This window comes from Silene latifolia, chromosome Y (assembly GCF_048544455.1).
Source record: "Silene latifolia isolate original U9 population chromosome Y, ASM4854445v1, whole genome shotgun sequence".
NCBI classification, from domain to species: domain Eukaryota; kingdom Viridiplantae; phylum Streptophyta; class Magnoliopsida; order Caryophyllales; family Caryophyllaceae; genus Silene; species Silene latifolia.
In genome coordinates this window covers 134,336,275-134,357,397 of record NC_133538.1, presented here as the reverse complement: position 1 = coordinate 134,357,397, position 21,123 = coordinate 134,336,275, and the positions used below count along the sequence as shown (strand labels likewise).

Below are 21,123 nucleotides of genomic sequence, written 5' to 3'. Positions count from 1 at the left end.
GAAGCGCCGTTCGAGATTTTTGTGTTGCCGAGGGCGGCAACAGGTTAGGTGGGGGAGAGTGTAAGGAGCCGCACATTTAGCCGCATAATCCCTGAGAATTGCGTGCGCGTTCCTTTCACTTCAAGACCTTAGATTTTATATTTCCGCCTATGGATTTTCATTTCTGTTTTTAGTTTCATTTAGTACTCCAAGACTACTTCCTGCGTGTCAAATCTTAGAGTCTCGTTTTTAGTTTAAAATATGTTTTTAGGCGTCTAGAAAACATATCGCTATTTTACACATTCAATGTATCCTGCTACCAGGACAAAACTATCAAATTTGCCTCTATGAGAGGTGCTAGTCTATATAAAACCGCTTCTCATCCAAAAGCTTGTTATTGCTTGTTGCTTGCTTTCAATAATCGTATTGCTTATTGATACGTGCATTTTATATAGTCTTTTTAGGCCTTTTTATGCACGTATTTCTATGCTATTATCGTAGTTTATGCTACGAAATGCCCCGAATATGCAACTTTGGTTTGTTTTGTCTTATTACAGGAATGAACCAGAAAGTAGTGAAATCAAGCCTTTTACCGTCCGTTTAGCATGCATTTGGAGGAAGAGTGAATTTGGAGTGGGAATGTAGCTATTTTGAGATGCGCAAAGAAGTAAGATAGCTAGGCGAGCAAAGGAAGAACTTCAAATTACTAGTGCCTACTTTGAAGAGCCATATATCGAGTTATACAACTGATATTCAGGTGATTCTAATTGGGGATGAAAGCTTGTCCTCTTAGCTTTCCAACGCCACCGGAATCGCTCTGTTTGCCCAAGTAACGAAGAAATGGAAGCCGTTTGAAGTTCAGTGCGTAAAGTAGGAAATTGTTGCTGGAAAGTACTCGATCGAGTACAATTATGCTCGATCGAGTCCTTTTTCTACTCGATCGAGTAGTTGCATTTTACGATTTACTCGATCGAGTAGATTTTCTACTCGATCGAGTGGTTTAAGCTTTAGTTTACTCGATCGAGTGGTTTTAAATCACTCGATCGAGTGGATTCTCTTACGGGCTTGGGTTTTTTGCTTTATTTCGTCATTAGGTTTAATAAACTCGTCTCCTCTATAAATAGGAAGACGATAGAACATGTTTAGGGGGTTCGGACGCTGCTTTTCCCTGTTACTTTGTTCTTCTCTATTTCCGGACCATTAATTCTGTAATTTAATCTTTCCCTTTACTCTTATTTAATGCTTATTCCTTCTTTATCTCTCCCTTTTGTTGTTGTTCTCTTTTCCTTTAATTCCTTTTCATGAATAGCTAATTTGCATGCTAGGATTAGGGAATCTATAGCATAGATGGACTATTATGTTTTAGATCTGGAATTGGTATTAGTAGAATTGCCTCATAGTTGTTTTAATTGTTACATCTAGCGAATCGACCGGTCGGAGACTAGTTAGATAACTTGGGAATTTCTGACCTAGACCGAAATATTGGAAGGGAATAGACCTAATTATGAACAATAGACTACCCTAGTGGACCTAAAGTTATTTAGGCATTAGATTACTCTAATGAGGGCGAAAGTCAAATTAGAAGTAATCTAGGGCGAATAGAGACCGAAAGGAGATATTCACTGCCCTTCTATGAGTACCCAGACCGGACCTTAGCTTTTTTAGACCGCCATAGCTGTAGTGACCCGAAATCCTAGTATCTTTCTCTCTTATTACTCTGCTCTTATTTTCTCGTACTCTTTCTCTCTTTGCTTTAGATTAGTTTTAGATTAATTACAATCAATCAACCCCGTTACTCATAGACTAAAATTAGACAGATAAATCTAATTTTGCCTCCCTGTGGAGATCGACCCTACTTACCGTTAGCTTCTGTCAGTAGTACTTAGGTATTTATTTTTGGTACCTGACGACGGTATCAAATTTTGGCGCCGTTGCCGGGGAGGCAGCATAGTTTTATTTGTTTTTATTTAGTTTATTTCTTATCTCAAGGAGCTTTGGTTCCTTGAGACCGTTATTATGTCTTTCGTTCTTCTCTTTCCGCAGGAAGAGAACGAAATTTTTGGTACTTATTTAGCCAAGTTTTTGGAGTGGCTCGAGCCCAGACGAGATGCATTTTCTGAACTCCAATTGTGCTGGACTATCTTCTGGGGTATGAATGACCCTACGCGAGCATACCTAGAATCTATTGGTAAGTGGGATTTCGAAGGAATCCCCGTAAATGAGGTATTAGAATTATTTGATTGGTTTGCTGCTGAATCTCTTAAACCCAACTTTTCTCTTCATGTTGACTCAAATGAGAGGGTGGGTGAGACCTTAGAAACCAATCTAGGAAGTGCTGACGGAGACATAGAGGAGACCACTCGCGTGGTTGACAATCCTTTTTATGAGGATAGTTTAGAACCCCTTTATGATTCTTGCACTGATAGTGAGGGTGATTTGAAGGCTCTCTTTAAGAATCTCCATCTTGACGAGTCTAGCGATAAGGAGAGTGAGGAGGTAGATTTAGACAGTCTTGAGGTCAAATGGGATACTTATGATGATATAGATGATGAGCCTATTATAGAGGACCCGATTGACCCAATTGACTTTACAACCCCTTGCATCCGGGATGATTATCCACCTTCACCTTTAGTGACCGGACTCCTTCACCTCACAGTTCTTACCCGTCTGAGCATTTAAATTCTACTCGCGTTATTTTTAAGTTGAATGCTGTTGAGCTCCTTCATTTACCACCTGCGGTTAATTTGAGCTTTTATATTCCGCTCTTAGCTGGAGGACAGAATTATTTTGTGAATGATTTTAGGAGCTGTCATAGGAAATTTGTTAGGCTTAAATGTTATTATATTTCAAATTCCTATGCTATTACTATATTATGGTGCTACTTACGGTTTTGTGTAGCACATGCGCAGAAGTTTGACAGGTTGCTGCGAGCTTTGAGCTGCTTTGATTGGGTTCAATTAGAGTAGTTGGCTGAAAAAGAAGGTCGAGCTCGGACCTGACTGAAGCTAGCGCTACCCGGAAGGCAATCCGGAGATTTATTTTTAATTGTTTTTCATTTATTTCAGTTTTAGTTGTAATAAATGGTCTTCGTACCATAGACTATTTCAGTATGCCGGCTTTGTTAAGTTTACGGGCTGTTTTTATTGCGTTTTGCAGGAACATAGCTTTTGCTGCTGAAATCACTCGATCGAGTACTTATTCTACTCGATCGAGTACTTATTCTACTCGATCGAGTACCTGCAAAGAAAAAAAAAAAAAAAAAAAAAAAAAAATAGGTACTCGATCGACCACTATTCCTCTCGATCGAGCTGTTTTGGACGACCATTGCTTGGATTAGCTTCTTGTGACGATGTTTCGGAGCTATTAGTGACCTCCCACATTGCTGGCTGGTTTGGGGAGGTCCCTTATTCGCGCAATCTTGTAAGCTTTCCGTATTTACTCTCTTTTTCTTTTAGTTTGCATTTCCTTTCCATGTTTTGGTACAATGAGGGCATTGTACGGGTTGGTTTGGGGAGGTTATGCATCCATATCCGTGTCTGCATGTTGTTTTTATTGCATTTCTGTTATCACATTTAATTTTAGTATGCATTGTTGTTTATTTTCATAAAAATCAAAAATCAAAAAAAAAAAATAGAAAAATTCAAAAAATTCACGTTTATTTTTGCATATAGGTTGAGTCGGAACGGTAGATTTCCATGATGATAATGCACTATAACTTGTCATTTTACTTGAGCCTTGCATTTTTTTTTATAGTTATTAGCTTTGTCATACGCATAATCTACGAGTTTTTGTTCAAATATAGCCGACTGTTTAGACTTGACCTGATAAATTGGCAAACTACTTGATAAATTCTGAGTTTTAGAGCCCATAACTGGTGACATTCATGACCAGTTCATTAGGAATTGAGAGTAGTGCTCCTTCCATAGCATGTTCATTATTTTTGCACTTTTATGACATTCGATTTCTTGTCAAATGCACATATTCGGGTTAGTGGTTGGTGTCACATGCAGGGAGGTGCTTGCAAATTTTCCCCTTTTTTTATATTTTTCACCCATTTAGCTCCACATAAGCCAAAACTTGCCTTTTTGACCCATTAGATACATCCAAAACTTAGCCTGCCTAGTCAAGCTAGTTAGTATGTCTTTTGTGGTATGATTTTCCGGCTGCAGTTTGGCCCGTATCTCTTGTATGGAGTTGGTGTAAGTATAGAGGAAGGAGGTAAAAGGAAAAAAAAGAATTGAAAAAGAAAAAAAAAACAGGAAGGGAACGTGAAAAAAAAAATGAAAATGAAAAAATGAAAAAAAAAAGAAGCTGATACGTGAGAAAAAGAAAAAAAACAAGGAAGTTTGAAAAAAGAAGTTTGTTTTATTTCAGTTAGTTCATTCAGACGGTATTAAAAAAGGAAAGTTTGTGACCGTCTGACTCCTCCATTCTTATTCCATATTTTTGAGGAGATTGTGTTTGAGTTTAGTGAGTTGAGTGCCAAATTAAGGGTACTTGTACTTAGTTTTTCAGTCAGTTGAGATTCGGATGGTTTATTATGGTCCTGTTAGGAACTAGCTTGACGTTTTTACCTCCACATTACCATAACTTGTTTTGCCTTTTCTCACCTGAACCTCACTTTCCCATATCATTTGTAAGCCCTCAGCTGTGACGGACATTGTTGGTTGGAATGTATGTGTAGTACTTGAATCGTCTATCATTTTTGTTGCAAGCATACTATGTAGGTCGCAGTCTAGGTGAGTGACTGTTTCTCTTTCTCTCTTTTACATATATTATTCACCCTTTGCTTCATGAGAGAAGAGTGACCACGTGAGAGTCCGATTTTGTTGGTCTTGCAAGGTCGATAGGTCAGCTTTATTTATGGACATCTTATAACTCGTTTGCGTATTGACTGCTTAGCTATAACTGTTAATTTTTGTTGCATTAAATTGGTTCGAGTAGGCAAGTTATAGCTAGCTCTGAGCTTTCTTTTTCCGTTCCATTAGTTTTCATTTAGTTTACTCGAGGACGAGTAAAGGTTTAGTTTGGGAGATTTGATACGTGCATTTTATATAGTCTTTTTAGGCCTTTTTATGCACGTATTTCTATGCTATTATCGTAGTTTATGCTACGAAATGCCCTGAATATGCTACTTTGGTTTGTTTTGTCTTATTTGCAGGAATGAACCAGAAAGTAGTGAAATCAAGCCTTTTACCGTCCGTTTAGCATGAATTTGGAGGAAGAGTGAATTTGGAGCGGGAATGTAGCTATTTTGAGATGCGCAAAGAAGTAAGATAGCTAGGCGAGCAAAGGAAGAACTTCAAATTACTAGTGCCTAATTTGAAGAGCCATATCTTGAGATCTACAACTGATATTCAGGTGATTCCAATTGGAGATGAAAGCTTGTCCTCTTAGGTTTTCAACGCTACCGCAATCGCCCTGTTTGCCCAAGTAACGAAGAAATGGCAGCCGTTTGAAGTTCAGTGCGCAAAGCAGGAAATTGTTGCTGGAAAGTACTCGATCGAGTACAATTATGCTCGATCGAGTCCTTTTTCTACTCGATCGAGTAGTTGCAATTTAGGATTTACTCGATCGAGTAGATTTTCTACTCGATCGAGTGGTTTAAGCTTTAGTTTACTCGATCAAGTTGTTTTAAATCACTCGATCGAGTGGATTCTCTTACGGGCTTGGGTTTTTTGCTCTATTTCGTCATTAGGTTTAATAAACTCGTCTCCTCTATAAATAGGAAGACGATAGAACATGTTTAGGGGGTTCGGACGCTGCTTTTCCCTGTTACTTTGTTCTTCTCTATTTCCGGACCATTAATTCTGTGATTTAATCTTTCCCTTTACTCTTATTTAATGCTTATTCCTTCTTTATCTCTCCCTTTTGTTGTTGTTCTCTTTTCCTTTAATTCCTTTTCATGAATAGCTAATTTGCATGCTATGATTAGGGAATTTATAGCATAGATGGACTAATATGTTTTAGATCTGGAATTGGTATAAGTAGAATTGCCTCATAGTTGTTTTAATTGTTACATCTAGCGAATCGACCGACCGGAGACTAGCTAGATAACTTGGGAATTTCTGACCTAGATCGAAAGATTGGAAGGGAATAGACCTAATTATGAACAATAGACTACCCTAGTGGACCGAAAGGACCTAGAGTTATTTAGGCATTAGATTACTCTAATGAGAGCGAAAGTCAAGTTAGAAGTAATCTAGGGCGAATAGAGACCGAAAGGAGATATTCACTGCCCTTCTATGAGTACCTAGACCGGACCTTAGCTTTTTTAGACCGTCATAGCTGTAGTGACCCGAAATCCTAGTATCTTTCTCTATTATTACTCTTCTCTTATTTTCTCGTACTCTTTCTCTCTTTGCTTTAGATTAGTTTTAGATTAATTACAATCAATCAACCCCCGTTACTCATAGACTAAAATTAAACAGATTAATCTCATTTTGCCTCCCTGTGGAGATCGACCCTACTTACCGCTAGCTTCTGTTAGTAGTACTTAGGTATTTATTTTTGGTACCTGACGACGGTATCACTTACTTTTATTGCTTTCGTGTGCAGGACTTGATAATCGTGACTAAGATTCCCGACACACACCCCGAGAAACGTGCTAGTGGGCGATCCCTCACTAGTACGAGACCCTTGTTGCTTGCATTCTTGCCCTAGAGTTGGGCAAGGGTGCGCACCACGATCCGGCAAAAGTACCGGACCGTGACACCTAGCAGGAGAGGATTCTGGCTTGGCTGCGGTCAGATGCTGTTAGGCGCAACGAGGACGTTGCGTTTTTCAATTTGGGATGTGTAATACTCCACTGAACCGAAGATGTTATTCGGGTGAGGTAACTCCATAAAGAGATTCATTGATAGGCTTAGAATCTGAGCAGTGCTTAAAGGGATTGAAAGTACTACTCATATCAACAAACTGCACTTTCTTTTCTAGTTATCAATGCAAAAGAACTCCATAGTTGAGCGTGCTTGGCTGAGAGTTGTCTTAGGATGAGTGATCTTCTGGGAAGGTTCGTAGGATGCGCATGAGTGAGGACAAAATGCGCTGGAAAGGACTTGTGTTGATTTGTGGGTCATGTACACAGTCTAGCGAGCAATCGTGAGTGACCGCTACCGACCCTAGGTTTGGGCTGGGGTGTTACAGAACCCAAATTCAAGCCCGTTGATTCCTTTGCCAGGTTTACATAGTAGGGAGCCGAGGTGACAAATAGGCCAATCAAGTCGAGTTTGGGCCAGGTCAATTTGGCGGATAATTTCTGGTCTATCCTACATTTTGTTTCGGGTCACATTCGGATGTCAAGTTGGCGGGCAATTTCGGTTTTGGTCATTTTGGATCGATGTGATTTCAAGTCTGTTCACATCGAGTTATAGGTCATCATTTCAGGTCAATGGAAAACACTTTAATGAATACTAATAAGACTAACAAAGAAATCTTACAAAAGTAATTATGTATTGTGGATTGTTTAACCAATAAACCTTTTATTGATCTATATAACATAAATATGACTTAAATACCTATAATTTTGGGTCATTAGGGACCATTCTGGATCTGGTCAATTGCATGACGGGTGATCTTGGGTCGGGTTAATATTGGGTCAATCAATGTTAGGTTGGGTTTAGGCCAGGTCGGGTTGTCAATTCGGATTTCAGGTTAGGCAATGTCAGGTTGTTTTCAGGTCTCGGGTGAATCTTATTAGGCCGAATCAACTTTGCTAGGTCTAGTATAGACTAGACTTGTCAAAGGGGTCGATCAGGGAATTACGAGTCAAACCATTCAAAATTTAGGGATATTCTACAAGGTATCCCATGTTTTTCGGATTTCAAAGGAGCACCCTCTTTTTCCACTAAAATTTTTTCACGGCCTATAATTCATGGTCACGAGTTCGGAACGCAACGAATCTTTTTTTCAAATTAATCGTCTTTACGAGATCTTCGATTTAAAAAAAAATCTATTGCTACTTTATGACTGATATCCAGTTGCTTTGTTTTATTTCTAGCGCAATTTTATCAATCGACATTTTATGCTTTTGACTCGAAATATTTAATATTTAAATAGATTGATCGATAAAGTCAAACATAGATGATGAAAATTGCATAGAGGTGATGAAAATTGTACGGATAAAATAGTAGTGTTGTATAGTGTATTCATAAATGATCTGGGTATCAGTCAGAAAATGGTATTTGGGTACATGAATTATACACAAAATTTGCATCCTTAGAAGTTAACTCATAGTTTTGGTGACAAGACCATGAAGATCACACTGCTGCTGGTGCCTTGAGTGCATCTAGTATCTTATCATCCAACTCAAACTTGATATCTTTCTTGTCTCTCCCAATCTTTACATACTCCTCGTACCGCTCCTTTAGGTCGTCAGGAAGGTACGTAGACGACTTCCATCCTAGGATTTCCTTAGCTGCTCTTGGCTCCGCGTAGAAGTGCTGTGCGTAGATCACATTCACAGATAGTTCAAGTCATTGAAAAATCATTGTAAGACGATCTTATCCAAAATTACTCTTCTTACCATGTTACGGAAAGGAAATGCTTTCTTGGCATCTATTCCTATTGCCTTTGGATCATAATGTACAATTTTGACTGGGAGTCCAGCTGCTTGAGCGCAGAGTTTTGCCATCCCATCAAGGGTCACTGCTCTGTCACTTACGCAGTTGAAGATATTGCCACTTGCTGAAGCCGGGTTCTCAACTGCTAGAGTTAGCATTGATGATAAGTCCTTCACATGACTGATGTTAGTGAGCTGCATTCCTGAGCCAGGGATCGGAATTGGCCTGTCTCGTACAATTCCTGAATTGTTTGCCAAAGTTTCAGATCAGAAACATGAATAGAATGTTTTTAACTGAAAAACAATGTATGAGACGGTACTATAAACTCACGGTCAAAAAACCATTCTTCACAATCTTTGTTGTTTCCAGATCCGGTCATATACTGTGGCCGGAATGATGCCCAGCTACTGAAAGTCTGGGAAATGTATTCTTCAACTGCGACATGAGATGCATCAGCTTTAACAACATCCTGAACAAAGTGAAAAACAGAGAATCATGAAATTGTATAATGTGACATGATGAATCACAAAAAAGTAGGGTTTTAAATGAATAGAATACTAACTCCTTCCACATGAGGGGGCTCATCAGTAGGCTTATAGATTCCAGCACTACTGATGAATAGAAATTGTTCTACTCCTGAACTCTTTGCCCAGTCAACCACCGGCCTATGCACGAAAATTGGTTTTGTTAGTCCATACGGAATTATATATATCACTCAGACTTGGCTACAGGTGTTAGACACCAGGTTTACGAATGCATTACCTGACAGTTTCAAGGTCTTTGCCATTATTATCCAAAACGACATCAAAGGACTCTTCTCCTACTACTTTGCCAACTTCTGCTGGATTTCCCCAGATAGTTTTGCCACCAGCACTTGTAATTTCCTGTTCAACAGTGAGGCATATCAAATCATCAACAAATAAAAGTTATAGAACAAGACTGTCTTACAGTGTGAGACGGTTCTTTTACTGAAAAAACACTCATTTATTACACAATAACCACACTTATGACATTTTATCACCTGATTAACACATTTCAATCTGCAACCACACTTATGCTTTAAAGTCAATGAACAGTGAATTACACTTTGTTAAACATATTTTCAATCCACAACCACACACTTGTGACATTTTATCACCAATTATAAATCAAAGTAACAATAAGCTGTAGAGAATGAGATACTGAACATACCGAGAAGCGGTTAAAAGGGGGCTTCTTCATTTTGTCAGAACTCTCATCTCCAACAGTAAAGACTGTGACTTCATGACCGGAACCCAGAAGCTCTTTCGCAAAGTAAAACCCAATCACAGCATGCCCTCCACTGCTGGTATTAACTATAAGAACCTTTTTCTTACTCCCAGTACTTGCATTGATGCTGAAGCTGCTACCAACATTGCTCTTTCTGCAAAGCGTAGGAAAAAGAGCGTGGTTTCTGGATGAATGCAGGGAGGTAACAGAGGAGAATAAAGAGGAATTAGAAGAAGAAATGCTGCATGAATTGAAGGGTGACAAGGGTGTGAATTTTATTGAAGGATTAACACTGAATGATTGCTGAAGTTTCGACGAGATGAGGGAAGATGACAGAGATGCTGATATAGTAGCCATGTTGTGTACAATTAGCTCAAGTTTGATTCAATATGTGATCTTATTGTATTATAAATTGGTTATTTTAGATCATGGGGTAATATGACCAGAAGATATTTAAGTGGTGGTGAATGAAATAAATTGGGGACCTACTTATCTCAGTCTCATTCTGGACCAGAAATCACAATATTAATAAAGATGCAGGAAGTGAAAATACACATTTTTTCAGTAACTTGCCTGCAACATAAATTCCCAACATCAATAACCGTGAATCGTGAATGAGATTGATCGTACCAAATTGAAATTTGAGGCACAGTCGGAGTGCAAAGAGTTGTGTACAAAGCTTATGGCACTTCGAGAACCAGGACATTCGGAAATTCATTTAAGAAGAAAACATGAAATTTTTTACTCTTCCATTTTCCGAAAGCGCACCATTTTCCTTTTTTTTTGGATCATTCACTGGATTTGAGCACGAAGATGATAACAAGAATTATCATTCCTAAATCTAAATGCTCTGAATTTGTTGTATCTCACAGTACTAGGCGTGTCTCATGATTCCTGAACATATTCCAAAATCCAATTATCTGAATTTGTCACACTGAAATGAGTACAACAAGATTTCTCATGTTTTTCTGTTTATATTAAACCTAAGGCCAGATTTGTTTAGTTGGTATCTATCCGTTTCAGCAGTTACTTTACTAGTTAGTAGTTACTACTTACTAGTATTCAGCATCTAAAATGAATAAACGTACTTAAAGGTACTGACACGCCTAAAATGTCGCACTAAAAGACGGCCAAATTAACAATTTATATACCACTAAACACACTAATTAGCACTAATTATAAACTAGTACAATAGCAAGCAAAGGATCGAACCCAAGAGAAGATGGGTTTTGCGAAAGTGAAATTAAAAGGGTAATTAGAACAATTGCAAAGAAGTAACAACAATTAAGTAAAAGAGGGGGTTTTTGGTTTGGTTTTAGTTGTAACAAAAGCAAGACAAATTCAAACAAGAGTGTAAAGCAAGTAAACAATCAAGAGTTTAAGATGGAAATTAATCAATATTAAGAGAGACTTAACCCGACTCAAAGTTTGGCACTTTAGTTGACAAAACCCTTCAATCAATCCTTCAATTATATATTATCACCCTATTGTGAAGATAAATCTTCTAAATCTCCTTAATAATGGCCAAATGACAAGGAAATCACACTTAATCAAATAACCCAACTTATCAATTCTACCAAGTAGAAATCACATACATTGGACAAATTAATAAGAAGATATGAGCACAAGAGATTCAATAGGGGTAATTAGACACAATGAAATCACAATTAATGCCCAATTACAAGTTAATCCTTTACTTGCTAATTAAGCCAAGAAGAAATCACATTCATTAGCATAATAACAAGGTGTTGTAAAGATAAGATTACAAGGAAATCACACTTAATAATCTCGACAACAATAAATTAAGGAACTTGATTAATTAAGCAACAAGGAAATCACACTTAATTACTCAATATAAACAAGGATTCCAAAATTCAAACAATAAACACAAAAGGATTAACAATGATAATTAAAATTAAAGAAGGATTAAAGGATCTTACAACCAAAGTTTAAGCCTTGAGTCGGATTAAGATAGGAGATTAGTTCTCCATAATTAGATCTAAAACCCAATTCAAAAGATGAAAATATTCCCAAATTACAACCTTGATTAATTAAAGTGAATAAAAGATGTTTAACCTAACTGCAAACTTGCTATATATAACACCCAAAACCTAGTAATCAATGGGCTTAATAAAGGGGAAGGCCCGTAATACAAAACGGGAACAAAAGTCACCAAACCCAGAAAACTCGCACGGTGCGAGTTTTGGAACAGGAAACTCGCACCGTGCGAGTTTGCTGCTGGAGTCCGTCTTCCTTTCGTTCTTCCTTTGATCCTTTGGAAGGCTTTCTTGGTGCATTTCTTCAAGCTTGTTCTTGGCTCTTCCTTGGACATTTCTCTTGATCTTTCGGCTTCCTAATCTTCACTTGAACTTAGGCTAAATGGTGAAACATATGGAATTGGCTAAATAACGTCAAAAACGTCACAAACCGCTACCAAATGCTACCAATTGAGCTCAAAATGATGCCAAAATGTAGTAGAAATAGGAGCTCATCAAACACCCCACACTTAGCCCTTTGCTCGTCCCGAGCAAACTAGAATAAAGCTAATCACCACCTAGGCCAAGAAGTATGGGCACTCCTAATCCCCTCTCTTCAACTCACTTTTTCCTTCTTATGTCGTCCCTCAACTAAGCTCATGGTCACTTTCCTTCATAGCTCCAATAAGTGAGTGAGTGACCCAAATTCCACCAATTCATCCCTTCATCCTTCCCAAAACTCAACACTTCCTCCTTATTACTCCCCCTTATCACTCCACTTGGTAATACAAGGCTACCATGGTCACTAAAGCCCCTCCTATCTATCAATTTGGTAACCTCAAACACCTCCATTCTTCAACAATTCACAACAACTCATCATCCAAACACAACTTTCCAACAAAGTATAATACAAGTCAACACAATCCCATACTTCAAGTATGCCAAGTACTAGTAACAAAGTAAGCTTCTAAATCCCCCTCCTAGCCTTGGCACACTTCTAACTAGACCTGGCAAACGGGTCAACCGGGTCGGGTTCGGGTCGGGCCAGTTTGGGTCGGGTAATATCGGGTTTCTCAAATTTTCGGGTTAGTTCGGATCAGGTCAGTTCATTTCGGGTTACGGGTCTATTTCGGATTTGTTGGTCGGGTGTGTTTCGGGTCAAACGGGTCGGGTTAATTCGGGTCAGGCCATTTTCGGGTCAAAGATTAAGAGAATAGAGACATTTCAAGTCTATTAGAGTCAATTAAAGTTATATTTTGTCGGGTCATTTTCGAGTTGATTGGTTTCGGATTGGTCATTTCGGGTCGGGTCTGTTACGGGTCCATGAAAGCTCGGGTCATTTTCGGGTCGGGTCGGGTCACTTCGGGCTTCGGGTGTCATTCGGGTTCAGCAATTCGGGTCGATTTCGGGTCTCGGGTCATCCTTTTCGGGTCGGGTCAATCGGGTCGGGTTGATTTTGCCAGGTCTACTTCTAACCTACCCTTCCAACCTTCTTTGACACCTCCACTTATGTCACCAACACCATGTAGGAAGTAGTAAAAATATGTGACAAGACTTGAGAGTTTCAATCATTTTTCATTTTGGCTAAATCTCTCATTTTGCCTAAACCGCCCGCCCTTGCGGGTTTTCGGTTTAGCATTTTCCTCACTTCTACTCTCGTGTCTCGCACTCATTTTTTCATTTTGCCCGGAGTGCCCTTTCGGGTTTTCACTCCGACCTCGACCACTTTCCCATTTTTGCCTAGGATGCCCTTTCGGGTTTTCATCCTAGCCGGGTTTTTCCTCTTTTTTTTTTTCTTTTCTTTTCTTTCTTTTTCTTTTTTCTTTTTTCTTTCGTTTTTTTTTTTTGAATGAAGAACAATGCATGGAATTGAAATATATTACAATATATACATGATACCAACTCATGTCCACCCCACACTTAATTTTTCACTTTGTCCCCAAAGTGTGAGGTGAACACCCTAAACTCACTCAAGAGTGTGAGCTAGAGGCACCTCCAAAGTCCGGAGGTCCTCCTCTTCTTCTTGATTCTCTTCTTCTTCTTCTTCTCATCCTAGCCCTTTCGGCTCTTGTTTCCTCAACCTTAGCCTCATTGTACCCTTCGTATTGGGTGGGGAATTGTTGCATGAATTGAGCATTCATCGCGGCCACCATATCAAAAGTTGCGTTTGAAGTATAACGCATCTCTTCCAAGTCTTCTTGATAATGGTGGTAGCGGTTTTCGGTGATTCCCCACCGAGCATTCTCCGTTAGTTGCATTTGGGAGAGGGTAGATTCAATGTTTGAGACACGGTTGGTAATGTTGGTTTGCCATGATTGGAAGGCCGGGTAGTTGAATTGAGGGTCCGAAAAAGGGTATTGTGGTTGTTGTTGTGGCATTTGGGGAGGAGTGAAATGTGGCTCATCAAAGGGGGCATTAGGCATGGGTTCATCAAATGGTGCATCATTATGAGGTATGTCACCAAAAGTCAAAGCCCCCCCCCCCCCACTTGATGTTGCTCTCCTCCCTCATCCTCTCCAACCAATCCATTAGTCAAAACAACATTTAATGGATCAACTTTGCACAATTCATACACGGTTTGCACAATTGGCTCAAAAATTTCAAGAAAACACAAAGATGAAGTCTCGGATGGGTACTTCATAGCCTCATGTATGCTATACTCAATCTTTTCCCCCTCAAATTCCATTGTGGGGCGTCCACTAGATACATCAATCTTGGTGTTAGAAGTTCTCATGAAAGGCCTTCCCAACAAAATGGGAGTGGAGCCTTTCTCGGGTTCCATTTCAATCACATAGAAGTCGGCGGGGAAAAGCATTCCCCCCACCTTCACCAAGACATCCTCCACAACCCCTTTAGGATAGATATTGGACCTATCGGCCAAAGAAATGACCGTACGAGTTGGTTTCAAAGGTCCTAACTTAAGTGACTCATAAAGGTAATTGGGCAAGACATTAATGGATGCACCTAAATCAAGCATAGCATGTTGACAATCCAAATCACCAATTTTACAAGGGATGGTGAACATGCCCGGGTCACTACATTTTTGTGGCACCCGTTTTTGAAACATTGCCGACACATGTTCACTAGCCCTTACCTTTTTCATGCTCTTAGCCTTGTTGGTCCTCTTAGTAGTGCACAACTCTTTCAAAAATTTTGCATGCTTGGGTACACTACTAAGAAGATCAAGGAGAGGAATGTTTACCTCCACTTTACGAAAGATATCATAAAGGCTTGAAGTCTTCTTGTCAACTATCCTTGTATCATTCAAAGCACTTGGTAATGGAGCTTGTGGCTCATATTCCGGAAGCGGTTCATTCACCCTCACGTGTTGAGGTGTAGATGCTTCCCCTTGTTCCACTACCACTTCAATTTCATCTTCAATCACATCCTCCACTTCATGAACAATAGGAAGTGGTCTTGTCTTCTTAGGAGCCTTGGGTGCCTCTTCCAACTCTCTGTCATTCCTCAAAGAGACCGCTTTTGCTTGTTCCTTGTTGGGTGGAGGAATGGTGTGAGAAGGGAGACTCCCTCCTTGATTGGGTTGAGAATTGAGTGTAGTGAGGATTTGACCAACTTGGGTCTCAAGGTTAACAAACCTAGAGTCGGTGAGTCGGTTTTGTTGAAGCACGGCATTTTGAAATTCCTTGGTATTTTGTAGCAAGGCTTGGCTTTCTTTTTGCATTGTCATTTGACTCATAGCAAGTGTTTTCATCATTTCTTCCAAGGAATTTTGAGATTGGTTTTGGCTTTGATTTGGCTTTTGAAATGAAGAGTTTGAAGCCCCTTTTTTATTTTGATTTTGGTTTTGGTTTTGGTTTCCACCCCACCCCATATTTGGATGAGATTTCCAACCTTCATTGTAAGTGTTAGAATAGGGGTCAAACTTCCTAAAACCAATAGCCTTCACCACTTCAATTGCTTCCTCCGTTTGCAAAGATGGACACCCATCGGTGGGATGAGTTGGGTCATTACAAAGACCACAAAATTTCACATGAGAAGTACTCCCACCACCTTTTGTAAGTTCCTTCACCAAATTAGTGAGAAAGTCAACTTTCTCCTCCATATGGTTGGAACCTTGCCTTGAAGAGAATGTTCCACTTGACTTCTTAATTCTCCTCCCAAAATTCCTAGAGCTTCCTACCAACCTTTCAATCAACTCATTTGCTTCTTGGACCGACATGTATTCAATTCCACCTTGGGTGGCGGCTTTAATCATTCTAGCATCATCCTCAAGTAGACCACCACAAAAGTTCAAGAGAAGGTCATGATCGGTATACCCATGGTATGGACAACTAGCAAGAAGTTGTTTAAACCTCTCCCAATATTCATACAAGTTCTCCCCATCCATTTGTTCAACATTACTTATTTCTTTCTTCAATTGAGATGAGAGACTAGCGGGAAAATACTTTTCTAAGAAAGCCTTCTTCATTTGATTCCAAGTGGTGATGCTCCCGGTAGGGAGATAATAAAGCCAATCATTGGCCGCGTCCTTGAGTGAGAAAGGGAAAGCCCTTAGTTGAAGTTGCTCATCGGTAACCCCATTTAGCTTCATGCTTGAGCAAACAACATGAAATTTGTTGAGATGCTTGTTGGGATCTTCCGTGCTAAGCCCATGGAATTGGGGCAATTGGTGAATGAGCCCGGACTTCAACTCAAAGGTGGCATTTTCCGCCAAGGCCGGAAAGGAGATACACAAGGGTACTTGTGTGAGATCCGGGGCGGTAAGTTCCTTAATAGTTCTACCACGTCGTGGGTTCTCTCTTTCACCATGTTCAAGTGGTTGTTCTTCCTCACGATCACCCATGATGATTTGAATGGGTATGGTTGTTCAAAAGGATGTTGTTATCTTCTCTTTGGTCTTGTTGAAAACCGGGATCAATTTCTTCAATAACCGGGTTGTCTCTTCTAATACCTCCTCCTATCCAAGCAAGTGATCTTTGAATCTCCGGATCGAAAGGAAAAAGTGGTTCTCTTGAATTCCTAGTATTGACCATAAACAATTCTACACAAGTGCACACAATCAAAAGGTTCACACAAGTAAAGAACAAGACACTATCAACAAGAAACAAAGACTAACTAACACAACTATCCTAAAAACACAAATAACAAACACTAGCAAAACCGTTACCCTCCTCGGCAATGGCGCCAAAATTTGACACGCCTAAAATGTCGCACTAAAAGACGGCCAAATTAACAATTTATATACCACTAAACACACTAATTAGCACTAATTATAAACTAGTACAATAGCAAGCAAAGGATCGAACCCAAGAGAAGATGGGTTTTGCGAAAGTGAAATTAAAAGGGTAATTAGAACAATTGCAAAGAAGTAACAACAATTAAGTAAAAGAGGGGGTTTTTGGTTTGGTTTTAGTTGTAACAAAAGCAAGACAAATTCAAACAAGAGTGTAAAGCAAGTAAACAATCAAGAGTTTAAGATGGAAATTAATCAATATTAAGAGAGACTTAACCCGACTCAAAGTTTGGCACTTTAGTTGACAAAACCCTTCAATCAATCCTTCAATTATATATTATCACCCTATTGTGAAGATAAATCTTCTAAATCTCCTTAATAATGGCCAAATGACAAGGAAATCACACTTAATCAAATAACCCAACTTATCAATTCTACCAAGTAGAAATCACATACATTGGACAAATTAATAAGAAGATATGAGCACAAGAGATTCAATAGGGGTAATTAGACACAATGAAATCACAATTAATGCCCAATTACAAGTTAATCCTTTACTTGCTAATTAAGCCAAGAAGAAATCACATTCATTAGCATAATAACAAGGTGTTGCAAAGATAAGATTACAAGGAAATCACACTTAATAATCTCGACAACAATAAATTAAGGAACTTGATTAATTAAGCAACAAGGAAATCACACTTAATTACTCAATATAAACAAGGATTCCAAAATTCAAACAATAAACACAAAAGGATTAACAATGATAATTAAAATTAAAGAAGGATTAAAGGATCTTACAACCAAAGTTTAAGCTTTGAGTCGGATTAAGATAGGAGATTAGTTCTCCATAATTAGATCTAAAACCCAATTCAAAAGATGAAAATATTCCCAAATTACAACCTTGATTAATTAAAGTGAATAAAAGATGCTTAACCTAATTGCAAACTTGCTATATATAACACCCAAAACCTAGTAATCAATGGGCTTAATAAAGGGGAAGGCCCGTAATACAAAACGGGAACAAAAGTCACCAAACCCAGAAAACTCGCACGGTGCGAGTTTTGGAACAGAAACTCGCACCGTGCGAGTTTGCTGCTGGAGTCCGTCTTCCTTTCGTTCTTCCTTTGATCCTTTGGAAGGCTTTCTTGGTGCATTTCTTCAAGCTTGTTCTTGGCTCTTCCTTGGACATTTCTCTTGATCTTTCGGCTTCCTAATCTTCACTTGAACTTAGGCTAAATGATGAAACATATGGAATTGGCTAAATAACGTCAAAAACGTCACAAACCGCTACCAAATGCTACCAATTGAGCTCAAAATGATGCCAAAATGTAGTAGAAATAGGAGTTCATCAGGTACCGAACCTGATTTTACAGGAAAAAGATTTATATTCTCACAATTTTTTGTGGTTGAAGAAGAAAATCCAACTGTACATCAGTTGCCCTTACATGACATAAGAAATTAGCTATTGACCCATGTAGAATTAAGTTTCTGATCTGAAGATTGCTTCTTTTGAAAAACTCATCAAGAACTGGAACCGGAGATTATCTGAATTATAGTTTTATGCCATGGAACAGAGAGGTCTTTGTACAAGATTCTCAATTGGGTGGCATGAGTTACGAAGCTTTGCACAAAGATTCCAAGCATCGCTACCATTGCCAGTCGTCCTGCAGAAAAAAAAAAAATGTTACAGAACTCACATTTTTAACTGTGATCGCTAAAATCAACTGGTAAAGAGTTCATATGGAATAATCAGTTTGTGCCCTTAGAATGCAGAAATGTTAAAACTCGGGAAGGAAAGCTTTCCCGACCAAGTAGTCCTACCTAACTCAAATCCAAATTAATCAGGTGGCGCAAAAAACAAAATGGATTCATAAATCATAATTATGAGATCAAGATGGAATATTTAATGGTAGCAAGGCTAGCAACCTATCCCATAGAGCTCATGATTTGTGGCAGTTGCATTTAGACCAAAGTCAATAGATATCAAAGCTTTTAGGAATTTCTGCAGGGAAAACGGGTGATTGAGGCTTACTCCAACACATTGTAGAAATAACTAGAGAGCCATACTGAACCATATAATGTATTTCAGGAACTAAAATGAAGTTGAAGAATACGAAAAATTACGACTCACCATTTTTAATTTCTTTGAGCTTCCAGTCATGAGCATTCTTTATATCTTTTGCAAGGCCAAGTGGATTTAACAAAGGACCTCCAGGATACCTGTATTTTTACAAATCAAGGAATAAATAGTTGTAGGTAAGACCGTCAGACACAGGTAATTCTGGCTTTCTTGCTTTCTGAACTCTGAAGTTCAGCTAAAAATGTCAATCTTTAACAATAATCCCTTTTTATTGCTTCTCCAAAAAGGACAATTATATGACCTATGACCTGCTGGAACTAAAGAGGCCGTATTTAAAGAAGCGAGAAATCACCCTGGTTCTAGCCCTTTAAACGCTGCTTCAATCCCAAAGAAAGGACCTTCTGCTTGTGAGCCAGGATTAACAAAGTCCATGTACCTTTTAGTTTCCACAAATCTGTGTAAAACAGAAACAACATCAGAAGTTACATTTCTACAGAACTACTGCCTACGTAACAATTTATATTGTCCCCATTTGATTAAAGGGCGTACTTAAAATAGCATCAAAACTATCCTTGTGACTCCCTTTATACCAAAAGAAAGAATGGTGTATTGTAAAATCTGTGATTAGATATTATGCAGATAAAAGTGCAGGAGAGCATAAACATTACCCCATCAAGATCAATTGAACAATTAAGAGGGTCCTTGTGCTTGCAAAGTCGAATTTTGTTGCACCTGCCTCATACCAGACTGGCAATTTGCTGATTCCAGTCGTACGAAGCAACTGCAATGCATAGCAAATAGACTAGCAGATTACGCATGCTTTTCATTATCCTGCATCTCAAATCTGATTATAACATTTTTTCCGACAATTAGCATATGGTCAAGTACATTTGTGTTAAGCTTCAGTTGCCAATGCAGGAGCACAGTTACACAGATACTGTCAGATTGCATTCATTATTCAATTCATTTTTCAGTCTGCTACAATGACAACAAACATTACCACAATGTCTCAAAGAAGAGATCAATGTATGTAGCATTGCAGCCTCACCCCTACATTAGCAACGTCATGATGGCAACAATAGTACAGTCAATTCAGGAGGGAGCACAACTCACATCTGTAAATAGAATGCCAGCAATTCCAGCCATAGCGAAACGGGCATGAACCAATTCAGCTTGCACATACCATTTCAAGCTTTCCGGATCTTCTCCCAACCCAAGCGGGTCAAATCCAAAGTCTCCAGCCAAACTAACCAAAGAGCCATTTCCACAATCAAAGAAAGATGGTTCAGTAAATACTACTTCAGACCTTCAGTAGTCACACACGGCAAGAGTCGGATCAGTTACTGGCCTTGCCTTGCAAGTCGCAATAACGGGTAGATGGGTCTAGTGTCAATAATGTGATACTTCACCATACAAGAGGCAACAATGTGTACATCATGCCTTAACTATTTTGGAAGTCCATCATTACCAAATGACCCCTCAACATCAAAACCTTTATACATTAGTTTCAGAGTTCCTGTATTCTTTTGTACGCGAACTTATACCAAAATTGAATATAGATTGAAATGCTGACCTTCCATCAAGATAAGGAGGAGGGTCTAGTCCAGGAAGCCAAGTTGGGCGTGATTGCGCTTGAACCACGGCTCGCTTTGTTGATCTGAGTGGTGTTGATGGGCATACATACGAAGACTTGTAAATGTCGTTCAGTAGAAAAGATGTACTAGTAGAATTGCATGGCAGACGTTGAAGAAAGCATTTTGATGCAGAAGCAGCCATACCTCCTTAGTTTCTAATTGCCTTGTGTTGCATTGCGTTATACATTGTAGGAATTTGATAGCTTATGGGCCCCTACTTATCCTGAGATATACCATAAAATTTCACAAAATGTTACTGCTAGAAGCCTAGGAGTATAGGACCGTATCATCAGTAAAACCAACACATTAACAAGCTCGATTGAAAAACTCATTGAACATATAAAATGCGATTTTCTTTGGCAGTATGAACTCCGTATTTTATAACAAAGACGAACATATTTGACTTGAATGATTTTGTTGTTGGGTGACCAGAGTTTTGAAAATTTTG

General features: G+C 38.9%; 3 protein-coding genes across 4 annotated transcripts; all 3 read right to left on the bottom strand.

Moving 5' to 3' along the window:
- Nucleotides 1-8,082: 8,082 nt before the first annotated feature.
- Nucleotides 8,083-10,751, bottom strand: LOC141633622 (chloroplast stem-loop binding protein of 41 kDa a, chloroplastic-like). The gene is made up of 6 exons (XM_074446056.1): nt 9,732-10,751; nt 9,303-9,424; nt 9,103-9,205; nt 8,871-9,009; nt 8,504-8,781; nt 8,083-8,420 (listed from the first exon to the last, which is right to left on the bottom strand). The coding sequence occupies exons 1-6, from the start codon at nt 10,143-10,145 to the stop codon at nt 8,238-8,240; spliced, it is 1,239 nt and encodes a 412-aa protein (XP_074302157.1). The 5' UTR covers nt 10,146-10,751; the 3' UTR covers nt 8,083-8,237.
- Nucleotides 10,752-10,856: 105 nt separating this feature from the next.
- Nucleotides 10,857-20,870, bottom strand: LOC141633517 (photosystem I chlorophyll a/b-binding protein 5, chloroplastic-like). Of its 2 annotated transcripts, XR_012538310.1 has the most exons (7): nt 20,615-20,870; nt 20,155-20,287; nt 19,710-19,822; nt 19,394-19,495; nt 19,093-19,181; nt 18,318-18,625; nt 10,857-10,885 (listed from the first exon to the last, which is right to left on the bottom strand). XR_012538310.1 is itself a non-coding variant. In XM_074445972.1 (6 exons), the coding sequence occupies exons 1-6, from the start codon at nt 20,815-20,817 to the stop codon at nt 18,483-18,485; spliced, it is 783 nt and encodes a 260-aa protein (XP_074302073.1). In that variant the 5' UTR covers nt 20,818-20,870; the 3' UTR covers nt 18,312-18,482. The 2 variants fall into 2 exon arrangements, 1 of the variants encoding a protein (XP_074302073.1); XM_074445972.1 differs by lacking the exon at nt 10,857-10,885 and having other exon boundaries at nt 18,312-18,625.
- On the bottom strand, nt 14,232-16,112 carry LOC141628966 (uncharacterized). Its single transcript, XM_074442046.1, has 3 exons — nt 15,617-16,112; nt 14,978-15,295; nt 14,232-14,728 (listed from the first exon to the last, which is right to left on the bottom strand). Exons 1-3 carry the CDS (start codon nt 16,110-16,112, stop codon nt 14,232-14,234), a joined length of 1,311 nt encoding a protein of 436 aa, XP_074298147.1.
- Nucleotides 20,871-21,123: the final 253 nt, after the last annotated feature.